This window comes from Gymnoscopelus microlampas (genome assembly GCF_963454915.1).
Source record: "Gymnoscopelus microlampas genome assembly, chromosome: 24".
Classification (NCBI taxonomy): domain Eukaryota; kingdom Metazoa; phylum Chordata; class Actinopteri; order Myctophiformes; family Myctophidae; genus Gymnoscopelus; species Gymnoscopelus microlampas.
The window spans coordinates 3,564,047-3,566,393 of record NC_139961.1 but is presented as its reverse complement, the minus strand read 5'-3'; the positions used below and the strand labels follow the sequence as shown (position 1 = coordinate 3,566,393).

Genomic DNA, 2,347 nt, shown 5'->3' with positions numbered 1-2,347 from the left:
TCTCTCTCTCTCTCTCTCTCTCTGTCTCTCTCTCTCTGTCTCTCTCTCTCTCTCAGTGGGGGGAGGGCAGAGGGAGCGGGTCAGCCATGGAGGAGGAGTTCACGTTGGCTCGTCTCTACCTCAGCAAGATGAAGTCGGAGGTCAAACATCTGGTCAAACGCAGCAAACAGCTGGAGAGCACCCAGGCCGACGCCCACAGCAAGATACAGGCCAATGACAAGGAGCTGGCCTCCTGCCAGCTGCTCATCGCCCAGGTAACCGCCTCCTAGAGCAGTGGTTGTCAACATACGGTTCGGGGACCCCCAGAGGTCCAAATGGACCCTTACGGGTCTGTAACTTTGAGAGTGTACAAATGGAACCAAATGGATTTGGTTGAAACAGACCAAGCAGACAGAAATGGTAGCATCTTATGATGAGCATTAGTGAAGACCAATTATACAACAGGTAGTTCCGACCAAGCAATCTGATTGGCTGAAATAGCTATCTAGCCGTGCTTCAAACCAGCATCATAGCACGGGCCTAATCACATTAATAAAATATATTAATAAAATATATTTACATTGTATGTAAATATATTATAATTATAATTATGTGGCTAAGGGGTAGAGTGGCCGGGTAGAGTGAACTGGAAAACCGCAAGGTTCCCAGTTCGATCCCGGGCTGGGGCACTCCCCTAGAGTTTGTGTCGAAGTGTCCTTGAGCAAGGCGCTGAACCCCTAATTGCTCCCGATGAGCAGGTTGGTGCCTTGCATGGTTTCCTCCGCCATCGGTGTATGAATGTGTGTGTGAATGGGTTAATGGCACAATCAATGTAAAGCGCTTCGGATAGAAGCGCTATATAAATGCACCATTTACCATTTACCATTAATAAATCACTCCGCACTGCAGTCCGACCGCACCTGATTAGACCATATATGGCACAGCTGTGCTGTGAAGTCACGCTGTCCCACGGTAGGAAAACAGACCCACCGTCGCCACCGGAGAACAAACAGCTATGCAAAATGGACTATGTTGTTAATTTTGACTTATTTGGTGGACTTACGGTTGATCAATGGTTAGAAGGTTATAAATATCCTCCTGTGTAAAGTAAAATTACTCCCATTTCGTTAACAGTCCAGTGTATGTTATACTTTATCGAAAATAGCCGATCTACAAGTTCACAACGCGTCGCCATCGCGACGCGTTGTCAGCTTGTAGATCAGTTATTTTGGCCACGTGACACGGTCGTACGACGGAGCATATAGCCTACTGGAATTCATTCCACTGCGCAAGAATTGATAGCTCAGCAGTGTTGATGAGACGGTGCCTCAAACTCAAAGCGCTGCTACAGGGACTATTTAATGTCTCTCAGTCAAAAACTCTTCTCTTTACAGGGAAACGGACAATAGCGAAACATTTTTATTATTAATTACCCCACAATATGAATACATTTGGATGTGTTTTGTTGGTAACTGTTGTATAATCGCAATATTACACTCGAGGGTGTGCTTTACCTTACATTATTGGCACTTCAGTGATGCTGGCGGAACTCGGCTGCGCCTCGTTCCTGACCGCATCACTGGCGTGCCAATAATGACGGTAAAGCACACCCTCTCGTGTAATATTGCTTAATTATATGAACATAGTTTGAAAATGGGTGAAGTGTTCCCGTAAGTGTTTACACTCTTCCTCATTTCGCTGTGAACCCCCTGGACCCCCCTCAAAGACCCCTTGGGGTTCCCAGAACCCTCTTTGAGAGGCACTGGCCTAGGTAACGGGGAGAGGCAGCAGATAGACCTGTGTTGTCATTTTCTTTACAGGACTTTGTAGTCTCGTGTGGCCAGACTGTTGACCTCCCACAATTTTTTTTTGTTTCCAGTCATACAGTCTGGGACTCGGAAGCTCTGATCATGATTAAGATATAAAGCGGATGTGAAGCCTCCTCTCCATTTCTGTTTAGACTTTACAGTCGCGCAAATGTATCCTAATATAAATACAAATCAGCTAAGTATATATAGCTTGCTGCTTAGCAGAAATGGAAATAAAATAATAAAATGTAAATATATTTTAAAATATATTTTCGTGAACGGAAGTGCCAGCTTCCTCTCTCAGATTTTGGGAGTTGTAGTTCCAGACTCTATATAGCATTCAGAGATTGTGGAATAGTTGTCTGGCTACGCGAGACTAAGGACTTTGTGTCTTTGGAAATGTGTTTTCATCCATGAAATTCACCCCGCCCCCATTATCTATTGGCTCCATCGTTTGAATATTTATCAGTACGGAATGTGACAAGTCTGTCTGTCTGTCTGTCTGTCTGCCTGCCTGTCTGTCTGTCTGTCTGTCTGCCTGCCTGCCTGTCTGTCTGTCT

The 2,347-nt window shown here is 45.2% G+C and overlaps 1 protein-coding gene across 1 annotated transcript in view; it reads left to right on the top strand.

Moving 5' to 3' along the window:
• LOC311041057 (kinesin heavy chain-like) overlaps positions 1-2,347 on the top strand; it is a gene marked incomplete at both ends in the record, with an annotated part of 32,912 nt that overhangs the window by 23,939 nt on the left and 6,626 nt on the right. The window contains one exon of the mRNA XM_084051495.1: positions 75-254. Coding sequence (XP_083907621.1) covers positions 75-254 — 180 coding nt within the window. The remainder of the gene's footprint in view (positions 1-74; positions 255-2,347) is intronic.